We start from the raw sequence: 14,341 nt of genomic DNA, 5'->3' as shown, positions 1-14,341 counted from the left end.
CTAGAAGAGGAAAGATGCCCTATCTTGTGACTCACTATATGATTTGCTCCTTCCTTACATCCCAGTGTTTTACTTTCTTCACATTATGATTACGGTAATGAAAACTAACAGTCTAGAATGCACCAAGGCAAAGAAGAATGGGACCAATTACTGCAGAAACTTTGCTTTCACAAAGCATGGCATAAACATAGACTGTTCCAAGAAATGAGAAGAGTGTTCTAAGCCAACTGCTGGAAAAAATTATCAGGGAAACTCTATCCTATACTCACCATCTTGGATACAGTAGAAAGAACAGGCTGGGTGCAGTGGCTCACAACTGTAATCCCAGCACTTCGGGAGGCCAAAGTGGGAGGAATGCTTGAGCCTAGGAGTTCAGACCAGCCTGGGCAACATGCCAAAAACTCATCTCTACCAAAAAATTACAAAAATTAGTCCAGCATGGTGGTGCTCACCTGTAGTTCCAGCTACTTGAGAGGCTGAAGTGGGAGGACTGCTTGAGCCTGGAAGGTGGAGGTTGCAGTGAGCAGAGATTACACCACTGCACTCCAACCTGGACAACAGAGTGAGACTATGTCTCAAAAATTAAATATTTTAATGGATGATTGGATGCAGAAAAAAATATATTTTAAAAAAGGAAACAGCCTGTGGAGTCAGATGACCTGCCTTTGAGTGCCTACTCCACTACTTAATAACTGCTATGACCTTAGACAAGTCTTCTAACCTCTCTTGGTCTCATCGGAGAAATGGAACAATAGTTATGCTTATTCCTCACAGAATTATTGTGAGAATTGATACCATCAACATCACATTCTCATGGTGGTACTAACCATAAGAGTCTCCTTTGTTCCTCTGTCACTGTTATCTCTAGTGGAGGAATTAGAGTAGAAGACAGTAATTTTTTCCGACCAGAGCCTTGTGCCTGTTGCTTCTCATAGGAATCTATTGGCAGAAAGATGAATGGGTTAAGAGTAGGAAGGGAAGTCTTCTAGATTCAGATAAAAATAAAGCACAGCCTTGAGATAATCATTCTAATGCATAGCAGAATGTTTAATGTTCAGTTTTAGATTTTAGATTTCCATTTTTAAAGTCAAAGTAATAAATATTCAGCCTATTAACAATTTTGGTAACATTTTTCAAAATGAGAAATGTAAGACTTGCATCTTATATTCAGATGAACAAGGCAATGTTCCTGTAGTTAATAAATGTGGTTTTGATGACAGAGGTGAATAATGTGGATTACCAGGAACATATGTGGGTTTACCACACAGTCTTATGGCTCCAGAAGGCTTCCCTTTCCTTGAGCAGGGTCTCCCAGTCTCTGGAGAGAATTAGTACTATTCTCAAAAGGTGGAGGGCCTGTAGACGCAAGTTTTTCTAACATTCTTTTTACTATATCTTTCCCAACTCTTAGGCTGTCATTTTATAAGGAAAAGTGAAAACAGTAGTAATATCATTGTCATTCTAGTCCATGAAGCACTCCTTAGTTCCTTGCCTAATTCTTTGACATTACTCATTGGCCACAGGAGTGAAGACTTTCCTGGTATTTTACCACTTGGCGAACACACTGCCTCATGATGAGGAAAAGGGTAGCACAAAAAAAAAAAAAAAAAAAAAAAGCCGGGCATGGCGGCTCATGCCTATAATCCCAGCACTTTGGGAGGCTGAGGCGGGTGGATCACCTGAGGTCGGGAGTTCGAGATCAGCCTGACCAACATGGAGAAACCCCGTCTCTACTAAAAGTACAAAATTAGCTGGGCGTGGTGGCGGGCGTCTGTAATCCCAGCTACTAGGGAGGCCGAGGCAGAAGAATCGCTTGAACCTGGGAGGCGGAGGTTGCGGTGAGCCGAGATCGCGCCATTGCACTCCAGCCTAGGCAACAAGAGCGAAACTCCATCTCAAAAAAAAAAAAAGAAAGAAAAAGAAAAAATTAAAAAGCATATATTGCTTTGGAAAGATAGATTTAAAAACCAGTGATATTGGTTGTCTCTGGGGACAGAAACTAGGAGGGGTGGGGGCAAGGGTAGAAAGGAGACTTTATTACATTCCTTTTTGTGCCTTTCAGAATTGGATCTATTTGATTATACTGCATATGCAAAAGCAAACTAAATTTTAAAATCAAAACAGCATACTGGGCCTTCTGAGCTGCCAGTGGTCTCTGCCTGATGGAGTGTGGGAAGGCATGCCAAGATCACCGGGCATACGGAGGGGGCAGATCTTTGTGCTGGATGTCAGAGCAAGCAGCCTATCCTCAAGTACCTCTGGGTTGTTCGTAACATCCGGCAAATATGCCTCTGACCACATAAATATGACTCATATCTTTCAATTAGTGAACTACCACATTCTTTCAGTTATAACACAGGCAAACTGGAGGACTTTAGTTTAATTTTTGAACATACAGTACAAAGTGTGCTTTCTCACAACAGTCACACTTAGAAAAGCTCTTTGAGGAGTACTGATTCTGCTGGGAGTCTCACATTTTTTCTGGTTGCGAACAGATCCTTACCAATGATCAGCTGCTCCAGACGGATACGCTCATGGGCAGCGTGCTGATCCACCAGCACGAGCAGGTTTCCACCTAGATGAGCAAGGATTGTGAACTTTCAGATTCTCAGAGCAAGATGATGCCCATCGTGTGTGTTGAGGAGAGACAAGGTTTAATTCAAACTATCTAACAACAGCATAAGACAAAACATTCTGAGTATTAACAATTGTACCTTTTATTTCCTAAAACATGAAATTATGGGGAAAATGATAGCAAACTTATCCCATAAATTTGGATCCCAGCTCCAATTCTGAAAGGCACAAAAGGGAATATAATAAGGTCTCCTTTACACCTTTGCTCCCACCCCTTCTAGTTTCTCTCCCCAGAGATTACCAGTATTACTAAGTTTTATCCTATAAGTTTATTATTTTCCCCATAATTTCATTTTTTAGGAAACAAAAGGTAAACTAAGAAACTCTTTAGTTCACCAGTATCTCATTTAGAAAACAAAGTCAGGGCTGGGTGCGGTGCCTCACGCCTGTAATCCCAGCACATTCGGAGGCCAAGGCGGGTGGATCATGAGGTCAAGAGATCGAGACCATCCCGGCCAGTATGGTGAAACCCTGTCTCTACTAAAAATACAAAAGTTAGCTGGGCATGGTGGCATGTGCCTGTAGTCCCAGCTACTCAGGAGACTGAGGCAGGAGAATTGCTTGAACCCAGGAGGCATAGGTTGCTGTGAGCCGAGATTGCGCCACTGCACTCCAGCCTGGCAACAGAGTGAGAGTCCATCTCAAAAAAAAAAAAAGTCAAAGTGGCATTTCTTCAAGTTTGAAGCTTGAATGTATAATTCTTATGTTTAAATACTGATTTTGCCTTATTAATTCAACTTTAATATGATAAAGGATCAATAAACAACATATTGTTATAATCAGTTATCCTTGGTGTACAAGCTACTTGGAAACCCATAAAGAATGTACTTCCAGTGCACTTCAGATCACAAGCTGGTGAACGTTTTCTGAAGGGCCAGATCATAAATATTTTAGGCTTCTTGGGCCACACGATTTCTGTCATGACTACTCAACAATTCTTTCTGAGCCAAAGTAGCCACAGATAATATGTGAATATTGTAGCTGCGTTCCAAAAAAACTTTATTTATGGACACTGAAATACTAATTTCATATAATTTTAATGTGTCAAGAAATAGTCTTCTTTTTTTTCCCCAACCATTAAAAAATGTAAAAACCATTCTCGTCTCCCTGGCTGTACAGAAACAGGTGATGCCCGGATTCCCCTCGGGCCATGTTTGTCCTGCCTTAGACTTGGGCTTCTCAAACGTTCATGTGCACAAATACCACCGGGGTATCTTATTAAAACGCAGATTCTGGCTGGGCCCTGTGGCTCACGCCTGTAATCCCAGCACTTTGGGAGGCCGAGGAGGGTAGATCACTTGAGGTCAGGAATTCAAGATCAGCTGACCAACATTGTGAAACCCTGTCTCTACTAAAAATACAAAAATTAGCAGGGCGTGGTGGTGCGTGCCTATACTCCCATCTACTTAGGAGGCTGAGGCAGAAGAATTCCTTGAACCCGGGAGAGGGAGACTGCAGCGAGCCGAGATTGCACCACTCCAATCCCACCTGGGCGACAGAGCAAGACTCCATCTCAAAAAAATAAATAAATAAATAAAAATAAAGAAAAAAAAGAGAAATTTCAACAGATCCATTTTACTTCTTTTAACATCTGCAGATTTTGTGGCTACACCCATCTTGAGTACCATTAGTAGAGATTCTGACATCTCAAAAACAACAAAGAATTCCAGATAATGAAAACTTTCAAAAAAATAAAAAATAAAAAATTGGCTGGGTGCGGTGGCTCGCGTCTGTAATCCCAGCACTTTGGGAGGCCGAGGTGGACGGATCACCCGAGGTCGGGAATTCGAGACCAGCCTGGCCAACATGGAGAAACCCTGTCTCTACTAAAAATACAAAATTAGCCGGGTGTGGTGGCGGGCGCCTGTAATCCCAGCTACCCAGGAGGCTGAGGCAGGGGAACCGCTTGAACCCAGGAGGTGGAGGTTTCAGTGAGCTGAGATCGCGCCACCGCACTCCAGCCTGGGCAAGAAGAGCAAAACTTCGCCTCAAAAAAAAAAAAAAAAAAAAAAAATCTATTACTTTTCTAGAAATAGTAAAACTACAAGAATTTGATCTTCACAAATTCTACATTCATGATAATTCTGACAGAACTTTAGGTTAATTTGCCTTTGATCTACTATGACATTTGCTAAACAAGGTAAAGGGAATATTTTGAAATACATAGAGAATAAATGCTCTAAAACTTTAGAAGCACTTGCCTGCAGGTGCTATTAAGCTGGAGCCAGCCCTCCACTGCTGCTCAGGGCTCAGCCACTCAGGCCTTTTCAGAAACTTTATCCCATCAAGCATCCCTTGTAAATATGCTCAAGATTCTCCCATTAAAAAAAAAAAAAAAGTCCTCTGTCACCCTCACCCTCTGTAGTCCTTCTCTTCCATGTCACAGGCACATTACTGAGTATCTCCTTGCAGTCTGCGTTAGCACCATCAGCGTCTTGTCCTGTCGATTCTCTGAAACAGTTCTCACTTGCTAAAATCCTTGATCTCTACTGTCACAAAATCAGATGGTCCTCATCTTACTTAATGTTTCGGCAGCGTTTGGCAAGATGTCTTGGTTTTCCAACACAACATTCTTCTGTTTTCTTCCTATTTCCCTAGCTGTTCCTTCACAGTCTGTTTTGCTGGTTCATCCTCTTCTACCCAGCTCTTACATGCTAGAATTATTCTAGATTCAAGACCTCTCCTCACTCTTCATTTTTTTTTTTCCTAGGTGGTAACATTTATATCCAGGGTTTCAGTGACCACTTTTCTGCATCTGATGGCTCAAATTTGTATCTCCATGTCAGAACACTTCTCTAGGCCAGGCTTGTAATATCCAACCACATTCTTGACATCTTTTCTTTTTTTTTTTTTGAGACAAATTCTTGCTCTGTCGTCTAGGCTGGAGTGCAGTGGCGTGATCTTGGCTCACAGCAACTTTTGCCTCCTGGGTTCAAGCAGTCCTCTGCCTCAGCCTCCCAAGTAGCTGGGATTACAGGCACCTGCCACCATGTCCAGCTAATTTTTGTATTTTTAGTAGAGACTGGGTTTCACCATGTTGGGTAGGATGGTCTCAATCTCTTGACCTCGTGATCCGCCTACCTCAGCCTCCCAAAGTGCTGGGATTACAGGCATGAGCCACCGTGCCCGGTTGCCTTGACATCTCTTCTGGAGCATTTCAAAGAGAACTTAGACTGAACTCATGATTTTCATCCTCTCTGCTCTGCCTGCAACCCGGGTCCTGCAACATCATTCACTCAGCTATGGAGGCCAGAACACCAGAAGCCATCTTTTACATACCTTCCCCATATCCAATCCATCACCAAGCCCTGCTGACTCTATCTCCTAAATATCTTTCCAATACATTCACTACTCTCTAGTCCACCCTGGTCCCATCTAACCATGTCTCAGATATTACAATATTCTTTTAACAGTCACTCTACAGTTAACTGGAACTCCACCCCTACTCCTACTCCATTCTTCACACTGCAACCACAGCAATCTTTTTAAAATGCAAATGTGATGTGACACATACCACCCCAAAAACAACATCAAAATACAATGATAAAAAATGGAAAAAAAAAAAAAAAGCTTTCAATGGTTTCCAATGGTGTTGGGACAAAGCAAAGCTTGTAGCTGGCATTTAAGATCTGACTCCTACCTACTTCTCTAGCCTCATCTCCAGTTCCCCTTCCTCTGTTTCCACTCACTGAGGAGAATAAATCACAAATTGCATTATGTTATTCCCTCCTTTCTTTACTTAGTTAATTCATATTCATATTCAGACCTCATTTTACCAAGAAGCACTTCCCTTTACTCCCTGATGAAATCAAATCTCCCAATACAGGTTCTTAGACCATCTTGTATCTCTTCTTCCATGACAAGGGCTAGAATTAAAATTTTATGTTTGTGTAATTATTTTTTCTCTCGCATATATATCTTTTCTCATTATTGTATCCCTAAGGCCTGGTACAGTCCCTGGCATACAATGGGCACTCAATTAATACTTGTTGCATGAGTTAATATATTTACAAACTATTATTGTTTCATTAGAGCAGGTCACCAAGAGATTCTGTGTAAATATTGACAAACCTAGCAGAGTTCATTAGATACACTTTCTATTATTATAAAGGGAAAACATGAAAATATTATTAAAAAGTCAAACAATAGAAAATATTTAAAAGAGTAAAAGATGGGCCAGGCGTGGTGGCTCATGCCTGTAATCCCAGCTCTTAGGGAGGCAGAGGTGGAAGGACAATTTAAGCCCAGGAGTTCGAGACCTGCCTGGGCAATATAGCGAGACCCCATTCTCCACAAAAAGGAAAAAAAAAAAAAAAAGACAAAAAGAGTAAAAGATGAAATACCTCCTTTGCACACCCTCATTTTCACTCCCAAAGTAAATACTCTTGATAGTTTAATGTGCATCCTGAGTATATGTATGTGTATGAACATAAAATTAAATGTCTGTCACCCAGGCTGGAGTGTAATAATGCAATCTCGGCTCACTGCATCATCTGCCTCCCAAGTTCAAGTGATTCTTGTGCCTTAGCCTCCTGAGTAGCTGGGACTACAGCATGCCACCATGCCCAGCTAATTTTGTATTTTTAGTAGAGACGGGGTTTTGCCATGTTGCTCAGGCTGGTCCTGAACTCCTGGCCTCAAGCCATCCACCTGCCTCGCCTCCCAAAGTGTTGGGATTACAGGTGTGAGCCACCGCAGCCAGCCTTCATAATATTCTTAGTTTAGATTGGCTTTCCCTGATCCATCCAAATCATTGAAATATACCAAAAATAATCATTAAAAAAAGGTTACAAGAAGACCAGCTGGTTAGTCATTCAGGCTAAACTCTATTCTTACCTGCCTCGCCATTCTCTTCAGTCTTAGTGCTCATCAAACAGGCAATAAACTTGCTATCGACTTGCTGGAGAACCTGTCAGACATTCAAATAAGTGGTACAACACTAAATAAAAATTAACAAAGGTTTATCTGCATAGAAAGATACAGAACTGTATTTTATTTAGAGTTGTTTACCTTATCACACTCCTTTCTCTGAGACTGGGTAAGGTTCTGATGAACCAGAAACAGTCACTAGGAAGGATGAAAGAATGGGCAAGTGGAGTGATCAGAAGATGTAAGGGGAGGGAAGCGACAGGGGAAGACAGACACCCACTTCTCAGAGTGGTGCGCTAGCAATACTTTAGAGAAGGCCTGAGATGTTCCCAACAGAGTGACTCTTGAGAATAGGTCATGTGACCAGAGATTGCTAACATACAGGCTGAAATAAATTTTTAAAATTTATATGAAAGCAAGGAAAACTATTTTGGAGGAACTAGTCTATTTATTTTTATTTATTTATTTTTAATTAATTTATTTTTTTTTTGAGATGGAGCCTCACTCTGTCACCCAGGCTGGAGTGCAGTGGCACGATCTTGGCTCACTGCAAACTCTGCCTCCCGGGTTCACGCCATTCTCCTGCCTCAGCCTCCCGAGTAGCTGGGACTACAGGAGCCTGCCGTCACACCCGGCTAATGTTTTGTATTTTTTAGCAGAGACGGGGTTTCACCGTGTTAGCCAGGATAGCCTCCCAAAGTGCTGGGATTATAGGTGAGAGCCACCGTGCCTGGCTGCTAGTTTATTAAAGAAGTAAGTTAAAAAGCCACTGGTGGCTTTAGACCTTGGTGGTTCCTCTCTGTCTAGGTACATGATGCTCCCTAATACCCCCGAGCCTAACCACTGCCCCAGGGCCTATTTCTGGATCAACTGCTTGCCTGCTCTGGTACCAGGTCAATGCCAGGTTAGGAGTTTACCTAAATCTGTTAGCCTCCCAACTTGTTTCCTTACTAAAAACAAAGGGAGTAAGACAGCCACGGTGGTAAACAGAAGGCAAAGCAGAAAAGCAGATCAGACAAAGGGTCCCTTTTGTGAACGGACTCCTCAATATGGGCTTTCCCAAGCCTGCGTAGGCTCACACAGTAGAGGGTCATTTCTAAAAGGGCACTGTTGCACACTGAAGGACAAGGTCACTAAAGGACTTTATTGATTTATAAATTATTGCCAAATATAAAGTCAATATATAATCTTCTGCAGGAGAACCTTGAGAATCCTTGAAACTGTCAACCCGAATTCATAATTCATTCCCTCCAAACCTACTCACATTACTAAAGACATTTCTTTCTTTGTAATTATAATTAATTCCTTGCTTTTTCTTCTGATGATAAAAGTTCTAGTAAGGTAAGAACACACACACACACACACACACACACACACACACACACGTGCCTTGACCGAGGTGGTCTATATCATTAAATAAATCAAATTTTAGAAGAGTTAGGCCTTATACATATATTTATGAGATTTTGAAGTCAATCTTTTACCTGCATTGAATGAATCATTTCTTTGGTGAAACGATAGGGATACAAGATGTTGTGAATTTTAACTGCTAAGCTCTCAGCCTGGCCACTGCTTACATCAACAGCAACCTAGAAAGACTCAGCAAAATACAATTGAAATTTTAATTTTTGTGTCAGCAGAACTGTTTTACCAAAGATATCAGAGTGCTTTAAAAGCATTCATTTTTATATAGCCTACTAGAGGTGGGTTTAATTCAGGGAATTTGTAGAAATTCAAAAGAATCGGCCGGGCACTGTGGCTCACGCCTGTAATCCCAGCACTTTGGGAGGCTAAGGTGGGCAGATCACGATGTCAGGAGATTGAGATCATCCTGGCTAACACGGTGAAACCCCATCTCCACTAAAAAAATACAAAAAATTAGCTGGGCGCGGTGGCGGGCGCCTGTAGTCCCAGCTACTCAGGAGGCTGAGGTAGGAGAATGGCATGAACCCAGGAGGCGGAGCTTGCAGTGAGCTGAGATCACGCCACCGCACTCCAGCCTGGGCGACAGAGCGAGATTCCACCTCAAAAAAAAAAAAAAGAAATTCAAAAGAATCTGTGAAAAACGAGTCTTATGTAAGACTTTACGTAACAATTTTTGCTTATAAACAAAATTACTGACAAAACAAAAATAGTTTCAGAACAACAATTTATCTATGTTCTATGATCAAGTCCTCAAATGATATCTTGACGAAAAAACTGGTAAACAAATGCTCATCTATTATACAACCTGTTTATAACATGCACAGTACATTCTGTGAAAATACACTGAGGAGAGAACATCCACCCAGGGCCAATGAGGAACTGTTCCTCCAGTAGAAGATGTGTGGCTTTATCTAATGATAACAATTTTATTATCACCACCCTGAATATTGTGCCAAAGCTACAAGTCAGAGTTTCTGAGAGTGGTAAACACATTTGCTGTTCTTACATTGATTGTACATGTTTAATCCAAAATGCCTGAGCTCCCAAAATGCTATAAATTTTATTTCTCCTCTCTACATTAATCAGTAACTTCCAAATAAATTATGTGGAAATATGCCCAGTTTCCAATCATAATTACAAATTAGTATAGTCTTGCATGCCCATACCCAGCTTAAATAAAATTCAAATTTTAATTTTAATTAATTTACTTAATTTTTAAGAGATAGAGTCTCACTATGTTGCCCAGGCTATAGTGCAGTGGCTAGTCACAGGCACAATCAGCACACTATATAGCCTTGAACTCCTGGTCTCAAGTGATCCTCCCACCTCAGCCTCCTGAGTAGCTGAGACTATAAGTGCATGCCACTGTACCCATCTTGAAACTCAAAGTTTAAAATAACAGGCAAAGAAAGGCCAGGAGTGATGGCTCACGCCTGTAATCCCGGGACTCTGGGAGGCCGAGGCAGGCAGATCACCTGAGGTTGGGAGTTAGAGACCAGTCTGACCAACATGGAGAAACCCCATCTCTACTAAAAATACAAAATTAGCTGGGCGTGGTAGCAGGTGCCTGTAATCCCAGCTACTTGGGAGACTGAGGCAGGAGAATCGCTTGAACCTGGGAAGCGGAGGTTACGTGAGCCGAGATCGTGCCATTGCATTTCAGTCTGGGCAACAAGAGCGAAACTCCATCTCAAAATAAAAACAATAATAATAAGAAAAAAAAAAAAGACAAAGAAAAACTGCTACAGACCCACCTCTGGATAACGGGCAAATACTGGATTGTCCCATTCTGAGAACAAAGACTGAAGCGATTCGCTACTAATGGTATCATCCACAGTATCTAGGGCAAAAGGGAACAGGTAAAGTTGGCATCCAGAACCACAGGGAAAGGAGGGAATGGCATTTCCTGTTTGGTGAGCTGTAGCCTCAAGACCAAAGATCACATACATTGTTTCTATATTCTACAAATGTTCAGTGTTTGCTATATCTCTAAATTATTTTGATCTGTTACTTTTTAAACTAGAGTTGGTGACTGTATCTTCTGGCATTACAACTTTTCTCCAAACTGTTTACAAGAGATATTTTGGAATACTGACAGAGAAGCTATGGCTCACATTTGTAGCCTTACTGCCTTTAAATAAAATAGACCTTATCTATTTTTAAACAAACGCAAAAAATTGATGTCTGTATTTTTTTTTTTTTTTTTTTTTTGAGATGGAGTCTGGCTGTGTCGCCCAGGCTGGAGTGCAGTGGCCCGATCTCAGCTCACTGCAAGCTCCGCCTCCCGGGTTCATGCCATTCTCCTGCCTCAGCCTCCCGAGTAGCTGGGACTACAGGTGCCCGCCATGTCGCCCGGCTAGTTTTTTGTATTTTTTTAGTAGAGATGGGGTTTCAACGTGTTAGTCAGGATGGTCTCGATCTCCTGACCTCGTGATCCGCCCATCTCGGCCTCCCAAAGTGCTGGGATTACAGGCTTGAGCTACAGCGCCAGGCCTGTAGCTTTTTTTGAAGAGTTTTGTTTACATAAAACTACAGCAACTTGGAGGGTAAGTCCAGCCTTTTTAAAAATAAGAAACATGTCCCCTAATTACAAGACACCACAGAATATGCATAATCAGCAAATACTGACCTCAAGTCTGGAATAGTAATTTCTGATCTAAATGCATGCACTAAATTAATTAGTTCCGCTGTTAAATAGCGCCATGGGGAATTCCTGATTCCAGAACAGCACAGCTGGCACTGATCAAGCTTAATGCAAGCCTGCTTTGTTTTTTGAGTTAGGTGGTACGATGTGTACTGGGTGCCCCAGCAGTCTCTGCCACCCCTACCTCTGTTATCCTGTCTCATCACAGTCCTCTCTGCTCGAGCTCTCGGAAGGAAAGGAAGAACAAGGTCGCTTCTAAAAGGATGACACCTGTACTGAGACCCTAAATATAAGAAAGAAAAACCTAGAAATGTGAACTTAAAATACAAGTAAACTCTTTAAAAATTTAATCACATAAAACCTCTTTCTGCATAAACTGAGTCAAGACATAAAGCAGACTACTAAACACCAGATTGAGAATCAGAAATCCTTTAATGAAATTATGCTGTCAATATACGACTCTATATTAATGCTTAGTTCCATTATCCATTCATACCAGACAGAATGAAGACCTAGAATAGGTCACTGTGATTCTCAATGGGGGGCCATTTTGCACGAGGGGACATCGGCAATGTCTTGAGACACTTTTTTTTTTTTTTTTGAGATGGAGTCTCGCTCTGTCACCCGGGCTGGAGTGCAGTGGCGTGATCTCAGCTTACTGCAAGCTCCGCCTCCCGGGTTCAAGTAATTCTCCTGCCTCAGCCTCCCAAGTAGCTGGGATTACAGGCATGAGCCACCACACCTGGCTAATTTTTTTGTATTTTTAGTAGAGATGGGGTTTCACCATATTGGCCAGGATGGTCTCAAACCCTTGACCTTGTGATCCGCCCGCCTCCGCCTGCCAAAGTGATGGCATTAGAGGCGTGAGCCACCGTGCCCGGCTTGAGACACTTTTCATTGTCACAACTTAAGTAAAGGGTTCTACGTTCTACTAGCATCTAGCAGATAAAGGCCACGGATGCTGCTAAATATCCTACAATGCATAGGACAAACCCTACGACAAAAAATTATCCGGCGAAGCCCTGTGTTAGACATACAGCAGTACTTAATTGTCACCTATAACTTGGTGCAACCTTCACAGATCTCCAACTTATGTCTCTTATCTCCAATGTATGTCTCTATCCTAACATTTGTCTCATTATAATACAACTATGTTTAGATAGCTATCTTCCCTAATAGTACTGTGAACTCCTGAAAGCAAAGTCAGTTAACCTGCAATGTGACAGCATCTAGCACAGTGCGGATGATCAACAAATGTTTCATGAAAAAGTGAACAGGTGGACAAATGAAAGGTTCTCAATTCAAACTCCAGAGTCTAGTAAGATCTGGCCCAAATGCTGTTCTTCTCCATGAAGGATAATAAGATTTGAGTTGTAGAAACAATGCTGAATTTGACAGCTTTAGAACAGGAGGAAAACATGAGAGATAAATCCGTTGGACTAAACCTGGAGAGGTTAAGAATGATAAAATTAAGATAATGAAGTGAAATAAGGTTTATAACTACTAACAGAAAGAACTGCATTAAATACATTTTAAAGAAAAAATTACCAAGGCTTGGGGACTTGACACTACTACTCAAAATCACCTTTATAGATCCTCTCTTCTGTACATTAAAATTTATCTTTTAGGCCAGTGGCTCATGCCTGTAATCCCAGCACTTTGGGAGGCTGAGGCGGGCAGATCACCTGAGCTTGGGAGTTTGAGACCAGCCTGACCAACATGGAGAAATCCCATCTCTACTAAAAATACAAAATTAGCCAGGCATGGTGGTGCATGCCTGTAATCCCAGCTACTCAGGAGGCTGAGGCAGGAGAATCGCTTGAACTCAGAAGGCGGAGATTGCAGTGAGCCAAGATCGCACCATTTCACTTTACCCTGGGCAACAAGAGCAAAACTCTGTCTCCAAAAAAAAAAAAAAAAAAAAAAAAAAAATTATCTTTTAACAATTTATCTCATGTAACACTTTTATGTAAAGTTTGACAATGTCCTAATATCATGATTTATATCGGCCATTTCCAGAAAGGTAGCAGGATACTGAGGAGCCATCTGTTCATGGAACTTCTTTTTATACCAAAAATATTTTTCATTGGGAAACTATGAGTTAACATGGCTTTCAAAAGTTTATAAAAAAGTATGCTAATGCAGAATGTTAAGTAGGTTAAAGTGTTTTAAACATCTAGATTCAAAAGGAAGAGATATTTATGTTGAGTATGGCAGCTAAGATTTCCCCCTTTCTTTTAGCAACAGCTATCTCACAGTGTAATGTAATCCAGTTATTTTTTGGCACCATATCAGAAGCAGTTGCATTTCAGGAAGATGAGGTGTCAGTGCTGTAGATTTACCTCTGATAAGCCTTCAATATAAGTCAGACATAAAACCACATAGATTGAAAAGCACATAAAGTGGCTTTAAGAGCAACTTGATAGTCTCAGGAACAACAGTGAAAGAAATGAGTTTTCTCCTAATGAATACTACAAAATACTAAGAAATACTACTGAAGTTACTACAGTGATTTTTTTTTCATAAGGAAAAAACAGAAAAACACTGAAAAGTAAAGGTCTCATTTAACCTTAAAGAAATCACAGCTTCCTGCTAGAGGTACTCATGGTCAGGAGAAATTAAAAATTGACTTATAATTACATTTACACATGTTCCATTCTTCTGCAGCATTCAAAATTTTTAATATGGATACAGATGTAATGTTTATCCTCCTAGTACAAAGCCAAGATTATAGCCAGATGGAAATCAGGTTTATCACCTCCCAACATC

At 41.2% G+C, this 14,341-nt stretch overlaps 1 protein-coding gene across 9 annotated transcripts in view; it reads right to left on the bottom strand.

Moving 5' to 3' along the window:
- Window positions 1-14,341, bottom strand: part of MLH3 (mutL homolog 3) — a 35,198-nt gene that overhangs the window by 14,309 nt on the left and 6,548 nt on the right. For 2 of the 9 annotated variants that reach the window (XM_050798651.1, XM_050798658.1), the window contains 6 exons: window positions 11,757-11,855; window positions 10,683-10,768; window positions 8,988-9,092; window positions 7,471-7,543; window positions 2,504-2,575; window positions 828-939 (listed from right to left, as the gene is read on the bottom strand). In XM_050798651.1, the coding sequence (XP_050654608.1) occupies window positions 828-939; window positions 2,504-2,575; window positions 7,471-7,543; window positions 8,988-9,092; window positions 10,683-10,768; window positions 11,757-11,855 (547 nt within the window). The other 7 variants (XM_050798653.1, XM_050798652.1, XM_050798656.1 and 4 more) reach the window with 6 other exon arrangements.

This window comes from Macaca thibetana, chromosome 7 (genome assembly GCF_024542745.1).
Source record: "Macaca thibetana thibetana isolate TM-01 chromosome 7, ASM2454274v1, whole genome shotgun sequence".
Classification (NCBI taxonomy): Eukaryota; Metazoa; Chordata; class Mammalia; order Primates; family Cercopithecidae; genus Macaca; species Macaca thibetana.
The sequence above is the reverse complement of the archived record's forward strand: the minus strand, read 5'-3'. Positions and strand labels throughout refer to the sequence as shown.